Below are 22,890 nucleotides of genomic sequence, written 5' to 3'. Positions count from 1 at the left end.
CTTGGCATGAAGAGCACAAAACAGGAAACAGGCAGGCAGCAACGAGCTTAAAACAAGGAAAGGTGGCTATATATACGGCAAAGTTAGTGCATGGGAATGTCATTTCCACCGGTAGAGACTGAGGCCGCGCCGAGAAAGGAAGCTGCGGAGGTATGAGATTTGTTATTAGAGACTACGATGCTAGACTGGTGGCAGTAAGAGGGCGACAAATCTTCGACACGTCCGTGGTGTGCGCCGAGCTTCATGCAGCATAGGAAGACATCACTTATGCGCGATGGGTGCTAGGCGCAGACTGCATCCTTTTGGTGGAGGACTCGACTAAGTGGGGTCGAGGTAGATGAGGCGTGACTGAGGAGCAGCCGCTGCTTTATGACATCCGCAGCCTACTAGGGGAGTGTGGCTCATACCTAGCCACATATGTTTATCGAGAGGCTAACTGTGCTGCTGATTGGGTTGCCTCTTTTGATGCTCATCACTTGAAGGGTTTTATCTGAGTGGATCATAAGTTTGTGCCAGAGCCTTTCTGTAGTTGTATTCATACCCATCGGATGTGAGCCGCCGTTGTACCAAAAAAAAAAAAAAAGAAGACTGAGATTCAACAGTAGTTTGTGGCCGTGAGGTTGAAGGACTTTGCCAGTCTCTGCTTTGGTTTGTTGCTCGGCAATCATAAGAGGTGGCATCATGCTGGCCATATGATCTCCTGCATCTGATTAATAAGATGATATGTGGTTTGCCAACATACCGGCCAGTGGTAACAAAAGAAGCAGCTCGCTTGCTCGCTTTATCTTGTGATGTACAGGTGCTAATGAGAGTGGTAATGACCAACAAATGGAGTCAAGGCTTATTCACTTGACATGTTAGATCTAATCCTATAAAAGTCCCAAGTTTCACGAGCTGGGCTTACTTTTATCTGTCCATTTTCGTAACACTAAATTTTTGCATGTAGGAGAGGGATAGGGGTTATATCTTCCGAGCGAAAGAATAATTGTTCTTTTCTCGTGATATCGACTGTTGGATCACATACTGCATGAATCTCAAAGCAATCCGAACTCCATCTATCCATTTACATGGATCTCGAAGTAACAATTGCACAATCCAGCGTTGGATTCATATGAAGGGAGGTGAATCCTTCTTCTACACGAAAGATATAACGCTGTTCGAATCAGAGAATTGTAGACCCTCTAATGAAGCAGCTCACAATATGGTAGTCTATTCCAAAACACCTTCCACCAAAATACACCAATTCCAAGTATGAACTTTCAGGTTTCAAAACCAATAAGATGTGTCATTTGTATGACCTTTGGCAATGTGGAATAAGTTTTTATAGTTCTCTAGCCATAGGCAAAGAGGCTCCACGAGGACGCCAAGTCAATCTGGCCAGTTTATGCCAAGGATGGAACAATGGAGCCAGTAGCTGGGCATCCCAACATCTGCTACTGAAATTAGATCCACCATTTTCAATCCTTCAACCCCATACACAGGCATTTTATCAAGCGGTGCCGGTATTAAGATGATATGGGGGTCATCGGCAACAGAAATATTTAGCATTAGCGAGAGAAGACCAGAGATTGTTTGGATGGAGAATGCTTTTGATGATGGCTTTGCCACTGATGCATCTCTACAGAGAGAATACCGAGACCACCAGAATGTATAGATTGGAGTATCAGGTCTGCAGGTTGGAGTGCCATCTGTCCAACCATGAGTATGGATCCTCTAGGAAGACCCGTGTAGGCATATTGGGCGGATCTTGGATCAAGAGCGAATCCAATCCATGCTCAATATGGATCGAAAAATGCTCGAACATAAACTTTATTTGAATTGACCACGAGCCAATTATGGTATTTGTAGATATATATTTAGATATTTTGAGTGCACGGCCAAAAAATACAAATAATATTTTTCAACTAGTCTTTTTTCGATGGAATCTTGGATAATTATATTCTCCATGCCTGATGCTGATAAAATTGGTCAGCATATTTTTTTAAAATTTTATTTTGAGAGAGATGATTGAATTAATTTTTCTTTTTTATTTTAGATTTTATTGGACTATAATGCTTTTCTTGTCATGACTATCTAACAACACATACATACTGATATCTTGATATTTTTCTTTTCTTGTCATAGCAATGGCAAACGGCCGTCTAATGTGGGGGCGGAAGAGAAATAGATGATGTAGATAAAAGAAGAAATATTCGAGGAAAAGCTAGTTGCAGACAATGTAAGTAGAGATGCATCTTTTTTCTTGCAGAAGACTATGCAGGGTAACAAAAAGATCAGGACATTTGTCGTTTCAGAGGAGACTTGCCAGATAGCTGGAGTTGATTGAGAACACAATGGTGGTAAGAAAAAGATTAGGCCTGCTGCTAAATGAATCTAAGGACCTGAAAGTAGTAACCATATGCATGGAGAAAAATGTCACCTGGCAAGTGAGCCTGGCTAAAGAAGAGAGTAGGGGAAGTTAGTGCAAGCCCACAACTCCACATGTTAGGACCTGATAGGGGCTAATTGTTTGGCTCTCAACCAACAATTAAATATCCCATTGTGCCATCCAAAAGGCAAGCATAGCAAAGGTGATCATGAAACCAGCAATTTGCCGACTTTGGCTGTTAGTTGGCCAAGGGATTGCAGCATTAGCCATCTAAATTATGTGGGAATCTCAAATCTCATCCATAGCCACAAACATCTTTCTATACTTTTTTTTTCCTTATTCCTCATCTGCTTGCACCTGTACAATAACCTACCAGTTATTTATTATTAAGAAAAGGCACGATGCCTCGACAATATATCCTAATATCCATGTACTTAGGAAGCTATTGTTTAAAAGGGTATCCCAACAATTAATATCTCTAGACTCCAGGCAGAGAGAGTCCCCTTCTTGGAACAGAAATCAAATGATGTAGCGGGCCCATCCAAACCGAACCGGCTATAGTGCACACCTAGTGGGCCTCACAAGACACCATTAATTCCAATACCCCTTGATTTGTTACAAGAGCTGCACCAAAGCTATCCCACTGTAGCAGGACCTCACCTAATGGCTAGCTAGAAGGTATTATTTTTACTCCTTAAGTCTATATAAGTATCCAAGATCTATCCAGTAAATAACCAATACCACGATCGGCCCGTGGTCAACCTCGATGGATCTATGCTGCAGTGTTCCCTAGTCCACATAGGTTATAGGCCGGATCTGCTTTGATACCATTTGTAACAACCCAGGATCTCACCCAAAATGGCTAGCCGAAAGTTATTATTTGAGTTTCTTGATTTTGTATAAGTATTCAAGATCTACCCAGCAAATAATCGATGTGGGATTAAACACATGCCCACACGGGTCCTCACACCCACAAAAATCCACTTGAGCTAGCTTTTAGGGACTCATTTGTGAATCTCTCACCTAATACTATGTACTTAAAAAGAATATGGCTTTTAATCATGGGCTTTTTTTCCTAACAAAATTCATTCGTCGGAATATTAAGATCGCTTGATCGGAAAAAAGAAAAGAAGAGAAATTCACGATCATAGCAATAATGCCATTTTTCCATTTTAATGCCGGAGATAATATGGTTGCCCAGTATCATATTCAATATAATAGTGATGGTTACTCTTTAGGACTAGACTTAAACCTTTTATTGAACATTTTGGAACAAAAATAAGAGTAATCATGTTGGCAATTACCAGACATTACAATGAAAATAGTAGACATGTCACTCAAGGTTTTATGCAATATTAAACGAACAAAAGAAAAAAAATAATACACTGGTTATTTTGAACAGTTACAAAGGTTGGGCATTGATTGTTACTGCTATCATGTAAAGGCTGTTATGATAGAATAGTGACAAAATATTATGTATATGTAATTGTGTGTCGCATTTGAATTATTGTGGTAATATCATAGTAGTTAAATAATCCATGGTGCATGCACTTAAAATCGCATCCATAGTTAGATGACACACGAGATGTCACATTCCAAATTTCGTAGAATCCCAAATTCACGGCCCTCATATCAACCCCATATGTGTCACGAGATACGCACGTGTTCTCCTCCGTTGTCGCCATCCGGAATCTACAGCGGAATTTTGGCTCTGGCGTGCCATTTGAGAGAGAGAGAGAGAGAGAGAGAGAGAGAGAGCGCTCTATCGTCACTCGGGCCTTCTATTATTTCCCCTTTTTTCTCTTCCTCCGAGGCCTCTTACCGAAAGCTCGGGCCTTCGTGCTCTTCGGCCGCCCTTTTTCCTGTTGACACTTCCAAGCCCAAAATTTCGCCGGGTATTTTACTCTCCATCTATTGCATCAAATCCTGCTTCTTTGGGCGATTTTTGCTGATGTCTTATCCACTGTTCCATGCGAAACATGTGATTTCGTGTCCGCTAATTTGGTTTCCCTAATATCGTTTGCCCCAAGATTCGATTTTTATCTTGCAGGTTGGGATTAGTTTGTGATTTATGGTTTTCCTAGTTACTGTTATTCGTTCTTTATTGTATATACTGACATCTGTTAGTTTGAAGCGCATCAAGGTTGCATTTTGGATTGATTTATGTCATATTGTGTTCGTTATTTGATTTTTCCTCCCCATTTGGGATTCCCCTTTCTTTCCTTAAGATGCCTATGATACATCGGTTGGTTTTATAGGGTTGGGAGTTGGGAAGATGGAACCCTGGAACCTTTTGTAATCATGTGGCTAGTCGGAGAATGAAGAAAAAACCATATAGATGGTTGAAGTGTTGTCTGCATAGCTATTTTTCATTGGAGCACATATTTATGGCGTGGGCAGAACTTATAGATTTCATTTTGTGAAACAATGAAATCAATGAATTGGTCTAGTAATCTTTGATTTCTGTTTGGAAAATTTTCATGAATCAATCTTATAATTTTAAGTTAACGAGCAAACTTTAACTGCTTCAGGATTGTGAACCGAGCATGCTATCGACCTTACCTCTACGCTCCTACCAGATAACTTGCCATTTTTTTTTTAGTCGAAGGAAATGCTTAGTGTGACATTTTATTTAGTTGACACATCGAAAGCACATGTTTGGCTTTGATGAATGGATCAAGTTCTATATGGTTCATCTAGCAAGTTTATTGCTTTGTTATGTAAGGTATCCTCAGTGTCAGTGTTTTGGTGCAAAATGGGCATGATTTCATTTTTACTTCCCCACTTGAGGGAGGATTTTCCGGTTGAAATTTTATCCTGTGACAGAATATTTAATCTTGCAATAGAACAGTGAAAAATCTCTTGCTGAGTAGAATGCTAGCATTCAGCACCCAGCCGGTAAGTTGTCCCCCTCCTATAAGCTAAAAAGTTATAAATAGTCAGGCTAACTTTTTTTTCCCCTTTGGCCTTTTTTTATGCCGAATTTAGTATATTTCACCATGGCCCATCCAGATAAATGTGATGTTTTTTGGGCAAAAAGTAGATAAACTACATAAACTTTTAATTAAACTATGTTAATTATAAATGCTAGGATTTTAGTGTAGTTGATGATTGTTCTTTGAGGTATTTAACGAGACATGTTAATGATTTATCTCTAACCTTTTCTTAGAAGGTTCATATGCCTATGTACTTCTATATTTACTATGCTTGTAATGTTTATTATATCTAAAAAAATGTGCCTCAGAAATTTTAAGGAGATTGTCATTTATGTGCCTCAGAAATTTTCATGTTGCTCGAGTGGTAATTTGTCTCTGCAAGGGGGTAAACAGGTGCATGATTACTGACAGGTGCATGATTACTGGAGTGGAGTCGCTGTTCATGGATATGAAAGTTTGTGATTGAATGTATAAAGTAGTAGATATGATTGCTAAACCTTAATGATACCACTCCTTTTTTGTTCTTTTTTGTTTTCTCATTTGCAGATGAACAATATGACATTCTAAAATCAGGGAAATGCTTAACTGCAAAGTTTGAAGATCTGATTGAGACAGGACATTATAATAGACACTTTTCTGACTCCATTTTAATTGAAATATTTTTTGCGAGCCTATTATAACTCTGGAGCTTCAATTATTGCAACAGGTACTCTTATCAACATGTCCCATCATCAATGCTGATTCAGTGTTTGATGCATGATGTCTTACCATTCATTTTGGAGTGAAGATCATAAATGATTCCTATCGGAAGGAAGCTGCAACTGTGTAAGGCATAATTGCTTCCATTGCATCTCCATGCCATCACATAAAAATAGCTAAGACGGGTGCTCTGTGTTGTGTGGCCACTGGGCCACATGGATCAAAATGCAAGACAGCCAGTAGAGACTGTTCCATGGATCCCAGTGAACCCCATTGGCGAATGAGTTCAAGCTTCTCCCCTCCTTTGTCAAGGAGATGGGACTGTAGATTTCAATCAGATGGATTATCTCATAGGGTTCATGAAGGTCCCATATATGGGTCATCGCTATCATCACACAGTAAGGGAAGTAGAAGTGGTGTCAGCAGTGACCGGTACCTAAATCATTACCATTCAGTGTCTGATGGGGCACTTTCTTATTTAGGGAGCCCTGCTGATAATATCCAGGCACCTCGATGGACACCACCTGGTCAAAGATATGATCTTGGCGAATTTACACCTGTAGGAGGTAATACATGCTGTTTAATTTTCTGATGGTTAATTTATGACAATAAGAAAGAACTACTTCAGTTTTTTTTTAAGCTTAATGTGATAGTCCTGTTTCTCCATTCATTTTTGTTGTGGCCAGTGGCTACAAAAATTCTCTCTCTGTCTACTCCTTCTGAAGGCTGCAACTTTGGAGGTTGGATGGCTGACCTTTACAGTGGAAGAGAAAAAAATCAAGATAGATAGGGTAAAAATAATTTTTACATTGAGATAATACAACTGAATATTGTTGCATTACTATATTTTGGATGGGAAAGAATTTTAGATTGAACTGAATATGATCATGAAGGTTGATGTAAAGGTATAGGTCTTAGAGGCTTGCTGATGATTGACTCTTTGGAAAAGGCTCAGCATCATGTTGTCAGAGGGAAAGAGGTGTAGGAGGCAATAGATGGACATGTGAAGGAGCAAGAGCGCAAATTCTCTTTTCATCTTTCTGACATGTAATTTTTTATCATCATTGTGCTGCAAGTATATTTTGGTCTGGATTTTGTTTCACTAGACTACTGGCCGCGGAACATATTTTTGTGCCCCTCTGACTTAGGAGGTAACCTGCTATATCATCTAGTGAGTGCTGGTTTTCTAGGTCATAAAGATGGCCAAAGAATTTGTAGTGATTTTGGGTTACTTTATTGTGCGCTATGCCTTAATTCTCAATCCCTTTTGATGGTGGAAGGTAGATAATGAAAGTCGTCTTGCATGTGCAAGTTAATAAGCATAACTTTTGTTACATGATATGATGCTAAGGCCAATTTCTACCAGTTTAGGATGGTTCTTTTGCAAATTATTGATCATTTTCATGAAATGATATTCATCATGCATTTTCTTATCTATTTTATGCAATGGTTTTGACTATTTAGTATGTTTATCGTGTGAAAAAAATTATTAGTAGCTTCTCATGTTTTATGAAAGAGAAATTATAATGTTTTTACCTAGGTTGTGAATGGTAGTAATGACAAAAAAACATGCAGTTGATTAAGAGGAGAATCAACCGACTTGTCATAGTCAGGTTTATAAGGATCGAAAGAACGGAGGAGGAGAAGGGCATGCTTGTGTTTGTGTGCATGTATGTGTGGATCTTTGGGTTTGTGGTGTTTGTGAATGTATGAGTGTGTCCATCTCTCTCTTTTCTTGGGTAGATATTGGAGAAGTGATTATGGGGATTTCGGGAGTTGTATTACTGGTGACCTTTTGGAGAGGCCTTAATTTTCAAATATGCTTCAAAATTGACATCAAAGTTGTGAATGTGTATGTATGCACTCATGCACATTTTTGCCCGTGCCCTTTCATTCTAGCATGCTTGTGTGCGTTTATGTTTTCTGCTTGGGGTAAGCATGAGAAAAATAACACAAGCAGGAATTGGTGAAGCTGGGTCACCTGTTTGCCACCTAGTGCTTCAGGAGAGATATTCTGATCCACAAATTTTTGATTGCTTCGGAATGACATCACAACAGAAAACGCTATGGTCTATATGAACATTATTAAGGATATATAGTGGCACAATCTACTTTTTGCCATTGATTAGCTTGATCTCATTATTGTGATATTTTGATTAAGAAATATTTGGTGAATAATGGTTGTATGTGCCCTCCAAAGAAAACTTAACTTGAGGGAACTAGTCGTGGCATTAATTTTTCTTGATTGCTCTCTCTAAGGCACCTTTTTTGGATTTTACCAGGATGCATGACTTACAAGTTAGACATAGTATACTATTGCTCAATCTAATAGTTTTATACAATTTTACAGATAGGTTCTAGCCTTTTTTTCAGTAGAAAAATTTGCATGTGAGCATACGATAAGGTTTTGAGCTTTTGGGATTCTTTGAATGATAAGCTAAGGAAGGTAATGAAGAGAACTGATTGATGAATATATAAGAAACTTGTTGATGACAGACTTCCTAATGTGCAGGAGGAATGGATAAGTAGATGTATTGGAGGAAAATCTCAGGACCATTAAATCTTTGGGAGAAACACAAGGCAATCGATTGTATGAAGAGGGCGATCTATGTCAAATGTTGAGAAGCCTAAGTGTGGAAGGCAATTGGATTATGAGAGAGGACATTGATTTTTATGTAAAAGGGAAACATGATGCGACCTCTAGTTGAAGGTATTGATACCGTTTCCTAATTTGTGTTGTTAAGAAAATGTTGTAAAGGGCGATAGTTGTGAGTGTTGTGAAGAGAATGCAATCTTTAAATCATGCAGTGATAGTTCTTCAAGAGACACAGGTTTAACTTTGGTTATCAAGAATTATCTGGATCTCGCTAATGATGGTAAGGAGGCGATTTTTGAGCCTTAGGGTTGGACGATTGGTTTGAGTTAAACCTTTACCTGTTATGCCACTAAGATGGGAAGGACAAAAGAGGTGAGGGATTTAGGCTGAATAGAATGAATTGGTAAAAATGGAGGTTTTGTATATACTTTTAAAGGCTTATTTTGATTATGATTTAATTATACATGTTATATTTCTATCAGGTAGGATTGGGGTGAGTACTTTATTTCAGATCTCTGTAATGCATGTAACTCTTCCTTTCGCCTTCATTCTTTCTTGTCTTCCATATTCCTTCTTTATCTCTCTTATCCTTCTTTGTTTTCTTCCCATACGCTTCTCCTTTTTTCTCATTTCTCTATTTTGTAATACATGTGGAAATCTATGTACCCTGAAATTAAGTTAGAACTAAACCTATTTGAGCCTTCTTTCTTGTTTGTGTACCAAGAGAAAATAATTGTAAGTGTAGTGCTATCTGGTCACTTCAAGGTTATTCCTCATCATTCAACTAATCTTAAATTTCTTCTACATGATTAGGAACAAGGCCTGAGACTTCTGTATGTTCTCAGTCTGATGAGGTACACTTTTGAACTCCCATTTTACCTAATTTTCAGTGTCCCAAGGCATTTTTCTTCAAAATGTTAAGTGGTGGCTTCACATAATACGTTAATTATGAGCATCATTTTTTCGCATTTCTGGTCGCAGAGGTGTTATACTGCTGGAAACAATCATGGCTTTGCATCCTCACTTTCAGACTCTAGTCAATGGGCATCCACTAGCAAGCAGCCAAACTTCTTCCCACCTTGCAATTTTTCGGGCAGACGCTCATTCATGTCGAAACCTGTTTATCCGCTTGTTTCTCGGAATCCTTTTTCAGATACTGAAGCCTTTGGGATGGCTCAAACCAGTAGTGGTGGCAGGAGGACACCTGGAGATGATGTCAGCACTGACCCTATGTGGCCCGAGAACATTTTGAGCCCAGACCTCACGTTTCTAAAAACCCTAACTGAACTCCAAAAGATGGAGGCTTCTCCAGAACCAAACATAAGCTCGAGGGAAGCATACAGATGGAGTAATGCCAGCAGTTACGATTTTGGATATGATGGAGATGTAATCGACATCACAGACCACATCAGCTTAGAGAACCAAAGGTGTCTTCATAATTCAGCAAGATATCAGAAATGTGGGTTATGCGAGAGGTCGTTGTGGCAGAAGTCTCCATGGAGCTCTAACCGGATTGTCAGAAGCAGTGATATGCCGATTGTTGGGGTACTCTCATGCCGCCATGTTTTTCATGCAGATTGCTTGGAAGAGACCACTCCGAAGAGCCGAATCCATGAGCCTCCATGCCCTTTATGTCTGAAAGCTTTTGGCGATGAAGGATCGACGCCATTTTCAGAACCCCTGCAGGTGGCTCTAAGATCCGTTCGCAGAAGCCAGGGAGTGAACATTTCTTCCAACAGTTCAGGGAACTCATCTCAGAATGTAGGTGATCTGAGGCGCAATCAGTCTCTCCCAATGCCACGGCATGGAGGTTCCTTAACTAAGAGCCATTTCAAGAAGCGGTTTTCCTTCAAGGGAAGGATGGGGAAGGATATCTTTGGGACAAAATTATTTAGGAGGACTGGATCGTCCTCATCTTCATTACTAAATGATAACCCCAACCAAGCCGGGCGCATGAGACCTCGCCAATCCTCAAGGTAGATGGGATTGTAGACATGATCATATATCCAGTTGCAGGTCAGTCTTGTATTTGAATTTTGTCAGTCAGTGATAGAGGGCCCATGTACAGTCTCTACTCTAGAATTTGAAAATTTTAAGTTATAAATCTTTCATAGACTTAATAGATAGCTACTGAGAGTTTGGTACTTCCCACCAGATGTATCAGTGCATTATATCTCTGTTTGGTGTTGTATGGGTCCTTCATGACATCTTGGTATTTCAGTAATCACATGAAAAGTTTCAGGGAGTCTCTCATCTATTAATGTTTTAGAGGAACCCAAGGCGGTGATTTTTTTGGTTGAAAGTTAATGCTTGGCCAGTCGTTGGATTGCAGAGCCATGGTGTTGGTTAAAAAGCCACGGGATTGATGTGGAGACTCAGTGAAGGAACTTGTGAAGCCTCTCTTTTTCTCATGTGATTGTTGTAATAACCATTACGAGTCCACCTCGCCGGCCACTTGGGTCACGCTCAAAGTCAGGTTGCTACCTTTAATTCCTCCAAGCCGCCCGTCTCTCATCACCTTCCTCCCTCCTTCACCCATGAAGGACCTCTCCCTCTTTCTTCTCCAGAACTCCCTAGCATCCAAGATGAAGAGAGGCATCAGAAGCTTCTGCAATGGTGTCGGCTCCACATCAACTTTAAACCAGAGGAAAGCGGAGTGTGATGTGTCTTGCATTGCTGCTCCATCTCCTGTCGGCTCCTGCACGGAGGAGAGCAACGAGATGAGAAGCTCGCTAACTCTGGAGGAGATGATCTTGCAGCTGGAGCTGGAGGAAGAGGCGGCGAGGAGGGCCAAGCTTGATGACTATAGTGAGCTGCACCGCCGGAGGATGTCTTGCGTGAACAACTCCGATATCCTGAGGTCGGCGAGGAATGCGCTGAATCAGTACCCCCGGTTCTCTCTCGACGGGAGGGATGCCATGTACCAGTCATCCTTCCGCAACTTCGGTGCAAGGACTAGCGGATTTGAACGTGGTCGGAAGTCTGTTTGTTGCTCCAGTGCATGCAGGGGGTTGTCTTCCAGCGGCTATGAGGTGGACGTGGAGAGAAGTCTTGGCTTGCCTCCAACTGTGGCAGGAGAGAGTGTAGTCTGGTGCAAGCCAGGTGTTGTGGCCAAGCTGATGGGCCTGGATGCAGTGCCGGTGCCGGTGAGCGGCAGGCGTGGAAGGAAGGCATTGAATCCTTTGTTTAGTAGGAAGCAGAGCCTAAGGAGGATGGGGAAGCATGAACTAGAGAAAGAGAGGCTTTTTATGGGCATCAATGGTTGGAAGGGGAGGATGAGGAGGGAACCACTTGGCTCGTGTTCGGCTGCTGGTTTTCGCTTGGCGAACCCAATCTTTGCCGAGCCGGCAAGGGGCCGGGAGGATTGGCGATTCGCACGAGCACGTTAGCTCGCCATCATTTTGTTATGATGATATGAATGTATGAGGATCCTTGTTTCTTGATTTCTCTTTTCTTTGTGAGCCCATGAAACTCCAAGAAGGTTGATTGTAGTAGCTATGTAAATGATGGTGTGATCATAATCTTATAGCTGCAGATGAATTTTATGGTTCATACCTTGAATAAAAAGTTTATTTTAGGTCCTCTTGCCCAAGTTTTAGTTCCATCTGTGAATAAATTTACAAATGAACAGAACAAATAGGCTATATACATCTTCTAAAATATGCAATTATAACAATAAGTACTTGGCTGTCCAAAAATATGGTTTGTAGATAATAATATATTACATGGTCCATCAGTTTTCTTGTACCGACAATTTGTAGATAATATGTCAACAGAAATTTATAGAGAAAAGTGCAATCATACTTCCCTCGAAAAAAAAAAAACCGGACAGAGGCACCTGAGATCCGTTTTAGGAGAACAGCTGATGCGTAAAAGCAAATCTCTTGTATAAATGCAAAAATAACTGTATGGGAAATATGTGGGTATTTGCTCGCTCGGGTTCGTATTCGGAATTGCCTCCCCAAGAAATATAGCACAGGAATTTGCAGAGGTCCGCACAATTGTTTATGCGGGAAAAACCGCATATAAAGATATATGCGGGACACGAATAAATATGCGGATGCACTCATAATTATTTTATGCGGACGGACGCCCGCATCTTGTTTCGTATGCGGAACTCTCTCAAAATGAATGAGGATGTGTGCATTACGTTTTTATGCGGATGAATTTCCCGATATATATATATATATATATATATATATATATATATATATATATATATATATATATATATATATATATATATATATATGCTGAAATTATGTGTAGTATGCGGAATTGCCTCTCAAAAAATTATGCAGAGCAATGCATGAAGGTTTTGTGCGGAAAAAAAATCCGCATAAATAGATTTATACGAATTTGTGCATAAATTGTTTGTGCGAATAAGTACTTGCATAAAAACTATATGCGCACATTCTGCATACATGTACAAGGATAACTTTTATAATAATTATACGGTGCAGCGCATAAAATTTGTATGCTGAAATAGATCTGCATATTAAGATTTATGCAGACATCTATATGTTGGTTGGTGTGCAGAATTTCCTTAAATTTAATATACTGATGCAAGCTTAGTTTTTTATGCGGAGGTGTCCGCAAAATGCATATGCGGAGATTCCACATACGTTGTCTTCCAAAATAAATATGTGGCCATGCGCATAAATTGTTTACGCAAATTATAAATATATATATGCGAAACACTGGTCGGTTCGAATGCGACTTCAATTAAATATGCGGAGGTACGCGTAATGTTTTATCAGACGAGAATCCGCATGAAAAGATATATGCGGCATCCCTTGTGGGTTCGTATGCGGAATAGCCTCTGAAAGTAAAATAGCTTACAATTAAACTTTCGCGGCATGTAGTTGAGGTCCATGCCGAGAAACAGAGACTGAGGTCGTGAGGAGGTAATTGGTTGGTGATGTGATCTGTGTCCATGCGTACGGCCAGCAATGCGGACGTGCATGGCCGCTCCGCCTCCAATCTAATCTTCCGGTAGGCGGCCGCCGGATCTCCGGCGAACTCTTCTGTCCTCGCCGCTTGCCTCCTCCCTCGAGAGAGGAAGACCATTGCTTGGGGTGGTGTTCAATGAGCACGACGACGGAGCTGTGGCCATAAGTGGCGGGGCTTGTAAAGTGCATAGCGTCTGTTCGATGAAATGCTCGAAAGAGATGTCGATGGGTCTGGGGCCAAATGCCACAACACACACGCTATCGAGTCAATGGTGGTGCTGCCATGGCATACCCCACGGACGACTGACGGTGCTCTAATGCGGTCCATGTTGCTGTATCGTTTGTAACCGTGTTCATGTGACTGGTTATCGTGCGATGGACGCAATATCCGTCGAGCCGGCAAGGGTTAGGCAAGATATATGATTCACACGAGAATGTTAGCTGGATAGCATTGCTCTTGCCTCCTGTTCACCATCCCTACCAGCAAACCTGCATGACCAACTTTACCCAAACCCAAATGACACCATCAGCCAAGGGCCAGAATGCAGATCTTACCAGTGCATATCATATTGGGTGTTCTGATGAAGTCTAATGCAGCTTGCATCGTTTATGTCAACTTGCTATCTGAACTCCACGGCTGACCACATTTGTACTTCTGGAGAACAATATATTTACTAACCTAATGGTAAGCACCCACTTAACTATTTCTAATATCAAATTAAATGCATTTGGAGCTTTTGCATGGCCTGTAAAAACCAAAAACTGCTTAAAAATTTACTTTTTTTCCTGCTTCTGCTGCTGCTTGTATTACGCTGCCATTATTTGATTCTTCAGTGAATTGTATGGTTTTACAATGTGGTATTTTGACAATTAATTTTACATAGTTGATAATATATGCGTGCTTCCATTTCATCTGACTTCAAATTTATTTTGTTTTGCTTTTGTTCATGACAATTTGAAGTGCTATACCTGCTAGAATTCGGTAAGAGCAGCTTACTTGATAGAATATAACAGTGCGCTATGGATTAGTATGAGGACATAATTAGTGGTTGCAATTGTTTCCTCTCAGGCTTAACCCGGTGCAAGGACTTTAGGAACCTAAATACTTTGAACACAAATTGGCGAGTACTTCCATAAATGCACATGTGGTGCATGTGAGTTTGCATACGAGATTATCGGTTGCTGGGCTGTTGAGGTCGTGGATGTGCATTGCACCTGTTTGTGGTGCAGTGAGAGAGGAAAGTTGAGGTGGAGTCTGATGGCCTCTTTTCTTTGGAAAAGGAGGGCAGAGGTTTGAGGGAGAAAGTTACAGTGGAGTTGAAGCGGCTCTGGGCCCCGTGGCAGAGCAAACCAGGGGGTGGTCACACCGCCTAGAGTTACAATTGTATAGTCATATTGATATAATTTTAATTTATTACTAACCTGTCATGTTACAATTGAAAAAAGGGTTAATTCATCCACTGTGGTTCGTGACATCTTTCTTCAATTTCTTCTCTCTTGTCTCTCTCTACTTTTTTTTTGTGAAGGACATCTAAAATTTTCATTGTTGGACTGAAATGATGTAAGAATGGCCTCTGTCAAACACTTGAGGAAACACCTCCATAGGTTCGAACATGGAATCTCTCTGATTTGAAGGATGGATGCAACTGTTGGGCTCAAAACCGAGTTTGCTATTGACTTTCTAGATGAAAATAACTAATATCTGATGGACTTTCTAGATCTTGTTTATGGGGGCATGCTTGTCTCTTTAGTTATGACTGACCTTAAAATGAGAGATGGATTCGTTTCTGAAACCCTTGTTAGTTCCTATTTTCCAAATTTTAGCATAAGGTATAATGATCAGGAAGTTTCATGATTCTAGATTTACTCTATAAACTTTTGGCCCATTTCGAACGAGTTACCTCGAAGAGGAGTTGTAACCAAGTACATAGGAAGATATGCGCGCCAATACTAGAAAGAAAGCCTTCCGTGACTGTTAGGGAGTTGGTTCCATATTGTTGCCCACTTCAAACAAATTTTTGGATTTCACTGCCTTCTCGTATTATTCGATCATTCCAAAGTGCAAACTGAATTGTGTTGAAGAATCTTCATTCACAGGCTTGCAGAAATTAATGGTCTAGATATCAATGTTATGACTAAGTGTAGTAAAAGTTCTACTAAAGCTTGATAGGTAGAATCAGGTGAATCATGATTGCTTTTTTGCCTAGGACAAGTACTTTTTTGGGGAATACCAAATTTCAAACTCTGACAGAAGCTACAATGTCCAGGTGCTATTGCCGAGGGAATAGTTGGAGATTTCTTCTGTGGAAGATTTAAAAGTGCATCTTCTCGGTAAGAGTCTTAACTGAGATATGTGCATTCGAAACTTTCTTCTGATAGTAGTCTAAAACTCATCAACATTCATCAAGTTAATTAAAACTGGTTAACTGTAACTACTACTGTAAGTGTCATTTTTGACGGTTGAAATTGTGGTTAGTTGCTGTATATATCATCCTTCGATGGTGAACAGATGATCGAGGAAACATTTTATAGTTCTATGGTGATTTAGTAAGTTGTGGTTCTGTAACATTTGCCCCTTTGGGTTGAAGTAGGTTTATCATTATCCAAAGGCTTACAAATTGATAGTGGATCATGCAGAGTTTTTTTTTTTAATTTACAGACCCTGGTGGCCTTTGTGCATGGGCTAATAATTTGTTTCAAGGATACTCTGAATTCACTTCATTTGCTGATGGCACTTGCCTGTGTGTTAATGTGGTCTTGATTCTTCCATCGAACAATTTTTTGAGTAATGCTTATGATGTATGACTCCAACCATGCTTCATCATCGCCAACAAAAGAATTCTTTTCAAAATACTTTGTTCATATATACGTGGTTAAATTGGCATGGTCATGAATGCTACCTTACCAAGCAAGGGTCCTCTGAGCACATCCCACAACCTTAAAATGCTCTTGGATAGAATATCCTCATCCTTGTATTATTTTTTCAGCCTCATCCTTGCATATCAGCTACGCTATGCCATCACCATCTTCCATCATTATCGTCGTCGTTATCATTGTCATCATCTCTATCATTATTCTACAACTGAGTTTCTACTTTTAGTTTGCTACGTTTCGGTGGAACATGAAAGGTACGCTACACCGATGGCTAATGATCTTGGCCTTGATTATCCGCATCAAATGCATATATAACAATTCTGGAGTAAAATATAGCAATGCTCATAATCATGTCTGATAGAATACAACTGTTAATTCTTTTGTATGATGTATGTTAAACAATTGTCGTTGTCATTGTTATCGTCGTCCTCAACATGTTCATTGTAGCTGTGCTATAATACTCTTCATCCATATAGGACATTGATTCGGGTGATTGAATTTTTTTTTTTTTTTTTTTCCTTTCCTTTTAGTCTGATGAGTTGAGGTTCCAACAACTGAAAAAAGAACTTTAAGAAACAGTTCCTTCCAGCAACTTGTCTGATAGAACCCACTTGGGTGATTTTAGCTCCGAGGCTCTTTGTTTATAGCAAGGAGATAGTTGTGAACCACTTAATCATGATTCCAAATTTAAATTAATATCACAGGAGACTTCTTCGCCAACATTGTCTTTTGATGACTCATGCACCATGAAAGCGTGCAAAGGTGACATAACGGACGAAAAATACCCATGTCATTCTATAAGAGCAATGGTGGAGTCGTCACCATCTTCTAGGCTTCTCGTGGGTGCTGGAAAGGAGACCAAACATTGAAAACTGGAGACATGCCAAACTCTCTCCTTCGACACTTGGACGGACAGAGTTCAAAGTAACGACATAACTGACGATTTTAATGCTTCCCTAGGTGCTGTCTCTCTTAAATCTATGTAGGATTTCGCTGGAAACAAGGAATTATTTGAACGTGGGAGCAAGTCAACAATCGCTGCGCACTCAACTTGAATGGTGCATGACTTGTGGCGAATAGATAAAGAAGGATAGCCAACCTCTTTTTAACCTAAAAGCTTTGGCATTTGAACACGCATGGCTTGCATGGATCTTTTAACTTTTTCTTTCGGCCGGGAGGAAGACGTTATCTTTTAAAGAGCGGCCAGGGTTGTTTGTGATCTTGCGTGGAAGTGGAGCTAATCCAAGTAGATAATAAGTAAACAAAAGAAAAAAAAACTTGGTCACCTTTCGGTGGGTATGGCTGAGATGACAAGAACAAATGCCTGTTGGTTGTCGAATTTGGAGGCTAGTGGCTTAGTGAGTTCATAAAGATGATCGTGAATCTGAAGTATTACAGGGATGAGGACTGCCGCTTTTTTGGAAACAGTTGAAGTGAGAAATATTTCGCCAGGGATGAACTTTTTATAACCTCTGATCTTTAGCGAGAATAGCATGGAGAGTCAGCTATATGGATCGAACTATGAGTTGAAAAGGTTCTTAGAATTGTCTCTTAGAAGGATGCTAACCTTACAAATAGGGAAAAGTTCTTGGCACAACTTTGGACAAGAGAGAAGCTTGCGAAGAAGCGGCTTGCCCGCTTCATCAAAAAAAAAAAAAAAAAAAGCTTGCGAGGCCATGCCATACTTAGTAGCAATCATAACGTTTTTACAGGGCAAGAACAAATAAATCGGGAGGGCGAAGAAGAAAAAAAAGAGAGACTTTGATATAACAAATTATATCCTTTATGTTATAGCTGGAATTACTAGATATGATAATAAGATGATACAGGAGGATCACTACTGTATCTATTGTGGACTACTATGAGAATAGGATTTAAAGATAAGATCCGCCACATTGAAGATTCGATATGAACTTTATTTTCAGAGGTCTTAATTTTTGCTTCCGATATTCATATTCAACATACCAAGTGCAAAAACAAAGCTATCAATGAATACTGTGAAGATATGTCTAGTCAAAATAAAGTCTCCTTCTAAAAAAAATTGATCGGTCAATACTCTCAATTTAGAATGAATTAGGTATAGCAAATAAAGACAAATTGATGTAAGAGTTGGAAATTAGCTTCAAGAGAATTCTAGTTTTTTCTTAATTACTTTCACCAATCATAGTTATTTTGGAAAAGTTATACCTCATGCAACTAGAAAGGAATCCAAATTGCATCTTATTAGCTAGAAACAAGGATTTAGAGTCTTACTTTTGCAATTCCCTGATTTTCCATTATTGTCAATAATTAGGTCGGAGTTGATATGGATTAAATAAATTGTTTAATTCTCTTTCTGATTGGATCATAAAATTAGTCTTCAAAAAATTATACGATCCTATCTTGTACGTGCCTAGGAAAGATGTCGATACATCCCTCGAAAAAATCTAATCCCTTGTTGCATCTTTGGATGAGATGTTAGCCAGAACTTAAGGCATATTATGCCCTTGATTTGTTCATCTCTTAAAGTTTGAAGAGCTTGTTTGAGAGAATTAGTCCGATCTAGATGACTCTCCACCATCATCATTTCTATCTTTATTTTTTGCATGTTAGTATATTGTTGCTGTGATCACACAACTGAAGTTATAATAAGTTGCCTCTCAATCGTATGACATAAATATGCTGGAACCATTGATTCATTTTGGCTGAAATGACGAGGCAAGACTCTTCCTTTCCAAGCCCATAAAGCTAAGGTAGATTGGATGTACTAAAAACCTTTATGAGTTTTAACACTCTCCATTTAAACTAAAGTCCTATGCCATCGTGCAATCCATTAAATTTTCCTTTGCAAGTGTGGCTCAGGCATGACTGGAAATAGTACGAGTTGCACCAGGCCTGTTGCCTGCCACATAAAAAATAAGCTGCCAAAGAACGCGTATGTGAAATTATAAGTTGTTTTGTGTCTAATGGCTGGGCTAAGCATATAATTTTTTGGGGGAAAATTCAACGTACACACCAAGTTAGCATCGGTTAAGTTGGAACAAGCTGGCTTTAACTTGATAGATACTATGATGTGCGCCTTCTAACCTTTTGAATTTCTCGGGTATTCTACTTACCGAGCCTAAGTTTATGCTGGTATCCACTCAGACCTACAAGCTCGAATTATACCATATATTATTGTGCATCCCTGGATAGTTATCAAAAAATGAATGACCATTAAACAAAACAGTCCACGAGCACATACAATGTCATACACGGCATACGTTATTTGATGGTCGTCCGTCACTCTGCGATGCAGCCTGCGTACTGCAACGCATCTTGGTTCACATTAAATATAATAATGGACAATAGCACCTGCCAATTATAATTGTTTTCAATGTCTTTGAATACTTCAAACTCTTCAAATCACGGCGAAGTTAGGATTTGAATACTGAATTATCTGATAGATATAACCATCAAGAAGCTGTATTGGCTTGATAAGCTAACAACTTGGTTCATCAACATTATTGCCGTGTGGTTGGTCCGTCCATTCATATAACACCAACCTAAGGCTCAAAAAAGGCGCACCAACCGTTACGGGATTTGTTTCCACTTCTCTCAGCTCGGTCAAGGTTACAACACAAGCTTTTTGTCTCCGTGGGGACCGCTTCCTCCCCTCTACGCCAACACCCACGCAAGAAAACGAAATCGTCACAAGAAGGATGCTTGGCTGCTTCTCAAAACCGCTTCTCTTATCCGCCAAACAAACGTCGCCCACCACCCACGTGAGCCCCAGAAGCCGTTTCCAACTTCCCCTGGAACGAGGAAAAAAAGAAGTCTTTGAGCTCTCTTTTGAAAGCCCTTTTTTTTTTTGTTTTTTTGGACTCATGGGGAAGAGCTCCTCCCAAACTCAAATAAACGGGCCTGCAGCCTCTCACCTCACTTCTGGCTGAACCCATAATGCCGTAAAGCCATGAAATACTCTGGTAAAAATAGAGAACCGAGGCTTCTGCAGGCTACATTTATGAGTCCCATGGGTATGGTTTAATTCCTTGTCTCTTCTGCCATCCGCCGAGTCCTTTAAATGGCGATGCTAGTTTGGTAGCACCTTCAGCATTGTAGATGGAGTCAAACAAGTAACCATTATTGCCATTCATGCAAGCAGAGAAAAGATATACCTGCCTCAAAGAACTAAAACAAAAATATATTAGAAATAAGAACTTTTTTTTATGTTCTTGTTCATTTATGGGGATGGATTTTGGCAGGAGGTATCTTTTCACCAACCTGTCAAACAGTCTTTTCGCTGCTTCTCCTTTTCCCTGTGAAGCTTTCAACAAACCCTTATTGAAAGTAAGGTGTTCAACACCATGATTGCAGTGCTGTGAGCCAGTTTTCAGTACCTCTGAGAACCAATGACTCTGTGAACAAAGAAAACAAGAGCCCTTTCCTTGCCAACTCCTTCCTTTTCTCTTCCCAAATATGGACAGGAGAATAATGGCTCCCACCTAGCCTTCTGTGCCCAATCAGCTCCAAATCCCCTACCAATGGGGCTGTTACCACAAGGAGGAAACCCTGTGGGCAAGTGACATGATGTCAAATTATGAGGACAGGGAGTCTCCACTGTTGGCTCACTGAAGCACTCAGGGCTCAGATCCTCAGAGGGAATGCTTAGGCTCTCCTTTTTGCCCTTCAGAAATTACTGCATCCCTTCTAGGGGAAGGGTGGAACTGCCATTTCGGAAGCACTCGGAGGGGTAGTTATTGTGGCCGAAACATTGCATCTGTTTTGATGCCTTGCAAGACTTGAACTTGGCTTGAACCCAAGTGCGACCACTTGTGTTTAAAGGTTATTTAGGTGAGGAATTAATTTTAATAAAAGAATGTATAAGACACGTTATAAGTATCATAAATGGAAGAAGACCATTCACAACGGCTTTAAATCATGGTATTTAACCATTATAACAGTGTTATAACAGTTTCGGCCGCCTCTGTCATTATAACATATTGCAATCAAGAAAATATATCATTTTATCCAGCAAAAAAAATATGTTTTAATACCATCATAACGGCTATTATTTCAGTGATTATTTTACTATTAAAAATTTGAAAAGCTAATTTTTAGATAAATAACGACTGTGATAGTTATTATAATTGTTCGAAATATTCTCAAACTACCCTTGGTGATACCTATAATGGCTTTGATTAGAATGAGCTAACCAAACATCATGACTTGGTGCCGCTCTTAGGGGCTATGATGCTGCCCTTAGCAGTTTGACAATTGGAAGCATAAGTTGTAAACATAATGACCGAAAAATTTATCAAGTTATAACCATAATTGACTGAAAAAATTATCAGATGATTTGAATTGAAATCCATGATCAAACAGAACTTATTTTGGCTAATCGGACATCGATTAGCATCATTTCATTTTTACGGTAGATGACGGAGCTCGATAGCGATTTGAAGACTGCATAACATTATTTCCCTTGATTCTATCCAGATGGAATTGACTTCTCCTTCAAATTCAAGCTAGATAACAGAAACTTTTACACCATTCTTAGAAGTAACAATCTTTGAGACCGCGAGCCTCATATGTCAGCCACGGCCATTGAGGATCTCCTAGGTTCTCTCGACAAGCATGCATTCAGTGAATTAAGTTATAATTACACATAGAATTTTCGTTATCAAAAGCATAACCACTCTCTCTCTCTCTCTCTCTCTCTCTCTCTCTCTCTCTCTCTCTCTCTCTCTCGCAAAATGGTTGGTTTGCTGAAGGTATAAAACTTCATGAAGTCGAAGTTGATCGAGTCCTGCATAATTAGTTCATACTGCCATTATGCTTCTAACGAGCCTAATCTGGACTCATAGACATAGAGCATGATCAAATTTGCAGTCAGTAAGATTATCACAAACTACTGAAGCTTATGAACCTGGTTACTAATTGTGGAGATAATTGTAGAAATAGACATGATGCATCCGCAGCCACATCCAACCCTAGGTGCAAGGTTTAAACTGCTAATTGGCAAGCCGTACTAATCTCAAGGTGCATCGGGAGAACAGGACAAAGTGGACCTCTATAGACTCAAAAGTGGCTGGAATTTCTCATGAGAAAACTATAGAGATTTCTTGGCTCCAACAAACATCTAAATAGGCTACCCCACCTCAGTAATGTTTTACGGGTGACCATCATCTGTAGAAAATTGGAAATGCCATTTCAGGTTTCCAGGGGGCCTCGGAAGTTAAATGAGCACCAAGATAGTCCTATGTTGGTGAAGAAGACTTCTTTTGAATTGAAATGGACTCAGAAAAGAGAACTAGGAATGAATGCATTGACAAAGGATCCAATCTCTTAATCAGATATAACCATGAACATAGAATTATTCCAACTGGAAATAAATGCCCTTGTGCCTTGCTAAGCAGGGATTTATATTCCAGTATAAGATTATTCACTTGTATTGAACTCGGATGTAGATGATCTAATTTTAATATTCATTAGATAATTCCAGCA

The 22,890-nt window shown here is 39.8% G+C and overlaps 2 protein-coding genes and 1 long non-coding RNA gene across 8 annotated transcripts; all 3 read left to right on the top strand.

Moving 5' to 3' along the window:
- Nucleotides 1-4,028: 4,028 nt before the first annotated feature.
- Nucleotides 4,029-10,776, top strand: LOC103709662 (uncharacterized). Of its 5 annotated transcripts, XM_088713258.1 has the most exons (7): nucleotides 4,122-4,263; nucleotides 6,011-6,569; nucleotides 6,690-6,794; nucleotides 6,909-7,050; nucleotides 8,516-8,713; nucleotides 9,413-9,453; nucleotides 9,581-10,776. In XM_088713258.1, exons 5-7 carry the CDS (start codon nucleotides 8,692-8,694, stop codon nucleotides 10,577-10,579), a joined length of 1,062 nt encoding a protein of 353 aa, XP_088569384.1. In that variant the 5' UTR covers nucleotides 4,122-4,263; nucleotides 6,011-6,569; nucleotides 6,690-6,794; nucleotides 6,909-7,050; nucleotides 8,516-8,691; the 3' UTR covers nucleotides 10,580-10,776. The 5 variants fall into 5 exon arrangements, with proteins under 5 accessions (XP_008793342.1, XP_088569383.1, XP_088569382.1 ...); XM_088713257.1 differs by lacking the exons at nucleotides 6,690-6,794; nucleotides 6,909-7,050 and having other exon boundaries at nucleotides 4,091-4,263; XM_008795120.5 differs by lacking the exons at nucleotides 6,690-6,794; nucleotides 6,909-7,050; nucleotides 8,516-8,713 and having other exon boundaries at nucleotides 4,029-4,263.
- Nucleotides 10,777-10,931: 155 nt separating this feature from the next.
- LOC113462891 (uncharacterized) lies at nucleotides 10,932-12,191 on the top strand. Of its 2 annotated transcripts, XM_026805649.3 has the most exons (2): nucleotides 10,932-11,075; nucleotides 11,167-12,191. In XM_026805649.3, exon 2 carries the CDS (start codon nucleotides 11,185-11,187, stop codon nucleotides 11,986-11,988), a length of 804 nt encoding a protein of 267 aa, XP_026661450.2. In that variant the 5' UTR covers nucleotides 10,932-11,075; nucleotides 11,167-11,184; the 3' UTR covers nucleotides 11,989-12,191. The 2 variants fall into 2 exon arrangements, with proteins under 2 accessions (XP_026661450.2, XP_026661449.2); XM_026805648.4 differs by having other exon boundaries at nucleotides 11,001-12,191.
- Nucleotides 12,192-13,299: 1,108 nt separating this feature from the next.
- Nucleotides 13,300-17,558, top strand: LOC113462890 (uncharacterized). The gene is made up of 2 exons (XR_003386172.3): nucleotides 13,300-14,236; nucleotides 15,819-17,558. It is a non-coding gene; the product is annotated as an uncharacterized LOC113462890 (long non-coding RNA).
- The last annotated feature ends 5,332 nt before the right edge of the window (nucleotides 17,559-22,890 follow it).

This window comes from Phoenix dactylifera, chromosome 17 (genome assembly GCF_051530095.1).
Source record: "Phoenix dactylifera cultivar Ajwa chromosome 17, Ajwa_hap1_PhDact_Kaust_v1.1, whole genome shotgun sequence".
Taxonomy (NCBI): Eukaryota; Viridiplantae; Streptophyta; class Magnoliopsida; order Arecales; family Arecaceae; genus Phoenix; species Phoenix dactylifera.
This window is presented reverse-complemented; position numbering and strand designations above follow the sequence as displayed.

Coding starts and splice junctions, on each gene's coding strand:
- LOC113462891 (XM_026805648.4), top strand. CDS start 11,137: ATGAAGGACCTCTCCCTCTTTCTTCTCCAGAACTCCCTAGCATCCAAG.
- LOC103709662 (XM_008795120.5), top strand. CDS start 6,257: ATGGATCCCAGTGAACCCCATTGGCGAATGAGTTCAAGCTTCTCCCCT. Junction 6,570..9,412: donor CGAATTTACACCTGTAGGAG/GTAATACATGCT, acceptor CTACATGATTAG/GAACAAGGCCTGAGACTTCT. Junction 9,454..9,580: donor TATGTTCTCAGTCTGATGAG/GTACACTTTTGA, acceptor TTCTGGTCGCAG/AGGTGTTATACTGCTGGAAA.